General features: G+C 41.7%; 1 protein-coding gene across 1 annotated transcript in view; it reads right to left on the bottom strand.

Annotated features, from left to right (window-relative positions):
- Window positions 1-974, bottom strand: part of igf2r (insulin like growth factor 2 receptor) — a 63,594-nt gene extending 62,620 nt beyond the window's left edge. The window contains exon 1 of the mRNA XM_015372814.1: window positions 752-974. Within this exon, the coding sequence (XP_015228300.1) occupies window positions 752-891 (140 nt within the window). The 5' untranslated portion in view covers window positions 892-974. The remainder of the gene's footprint in view (window positions 1-751) is intronic.
- Between the last annotated feature and the right edge of the window lie 471 nt (window positions 975-1,445).

Genomic DNA, 1,445 nt, shown 5'->3' with positions numbered 1-1,445 from the left:
GGGGCCGATTATATCGTGCATCCCTAGTTGCATAAGCTGCAACATATGAATCAAGATGCTATGACCGAAATAATTTGATTGACAGATGAGCGTTGATATATGATTGGCCGAATTTAGGTGTACAAGCTGACGTATAACTAACTGGCCTGAATAAAATAACGAAAAAAAAATTTTTTTTTATTAAATAGAAATTTTCTAACTATATGGTCTGATAAAGAGTACATTTATATACATGTTTAAGCCAGAATGATTTGACATTTAAATCCGACTTCCCTCCGACTTTAAGGAACTTGAGTTCAGTTTTTCTCTTTATAAACTCCTATAAATGCTATAAGCTAGCTGAATGCAGCCGAACCGATCGATAGCTCTTTAAAACACAGAGGTTAAATGCGCTCCAGCTGGTCCTGTCAGGCAGCGCTTCTTCCCATCCTATCTCTGCTAGCATACGCGTCAACTGGGTCAGCTGGGGAGGCGGTCAGAACCGGATCAGAACCGTTGGTCTCTAGCTTGACAGACGGCGAGCGGTACCGCTCAAAACTTGGTTCCGTAACGGCTGAACAACGAGCTGCTTTCAGCTGGAGATACACGTCAAACGTGATAAAACATTAGCTAGGGGGAAAAAAACGGTTTAGCGTCAGTTAACACACAGATAACCCGGTTTAATTAGTTAGCCCAGCCGTTTAGTTAGAAACAAACTGAGACAGGTTAATGAGTTTTGGTGAGTGTGAGTGGAGGAGGTGTGTTTTGTTACCTGCAGAGATCCTGGTACCACAAGCTGCCGCTGCGGTCCTTTTCTGCTCCGGACCGAGCCAACAGACACCCCACACCGACGCAGAGCCACAGAACCAGCCTCAGAGGCCCGCGTTGAGTCGATATATCCTGGATAAACATGTCTTTACCGAGCTGGATCCCGCCTGTGGCGCTCAATTAAAACGACATGATACAGCAGAGAGGATCGGCTCTGAACCGAACCAGTAGGAAGTGACCGAATCACATGACAGGACGTCACATGACCCACAGGGTGCTGACTGTAGAGGCGTTCAATGTCAGTGGGAAAACTCACTTCTAATTCACTGAAGCTCAAACAGACTAGACGCTGTCTACCTCTGCACCGTCTATTGGAATTAAAATTTTATTTTATTTATCTTTTTTGTCAAATATACATTTCTTAATCGGTTGGCACTCTTATGTTGTTCAGAATTAAAATAAACTGACATGGCAGAGGACCATAATGTCAGCTCGAAAATTTACCCGTAGATTTAAATTGTTTATATTGACTTTAAAATCTATAAATTACCGAAGAGGATTGGGGCCACGGAAAAAAAGAAAGGGTTAACTGATTTCTTAATTTTATTTCAGTACAATATGAGAAAAAGTCAGAATTTTGAGAAAAAAGTCAGAATTCTGAGATTAAAGTCAGAATTCTGAGATTAAAGTCAGAATTC

Source organism: Cyprinodon variegatus, unplaced genomic scaffold, assembly GCF_000732505.1.
Source record: "Cyprinodon variegatus isolate N-32 unplaced genomic scaffold, C_variegatus-1.0 Scaffold76, whole genome shotgun sequence".
Classification (NCBI taxonomy): Eukaryota; Metazoa; Chordata; class Actinopteri; order Cyprinodontiformes; family Cyprinodontidae; genus Cyprinodon; species Cyprinodon variegatus.
This window is presented reverse-complemented; position numbering and strand designations above follow the sequence as displayed.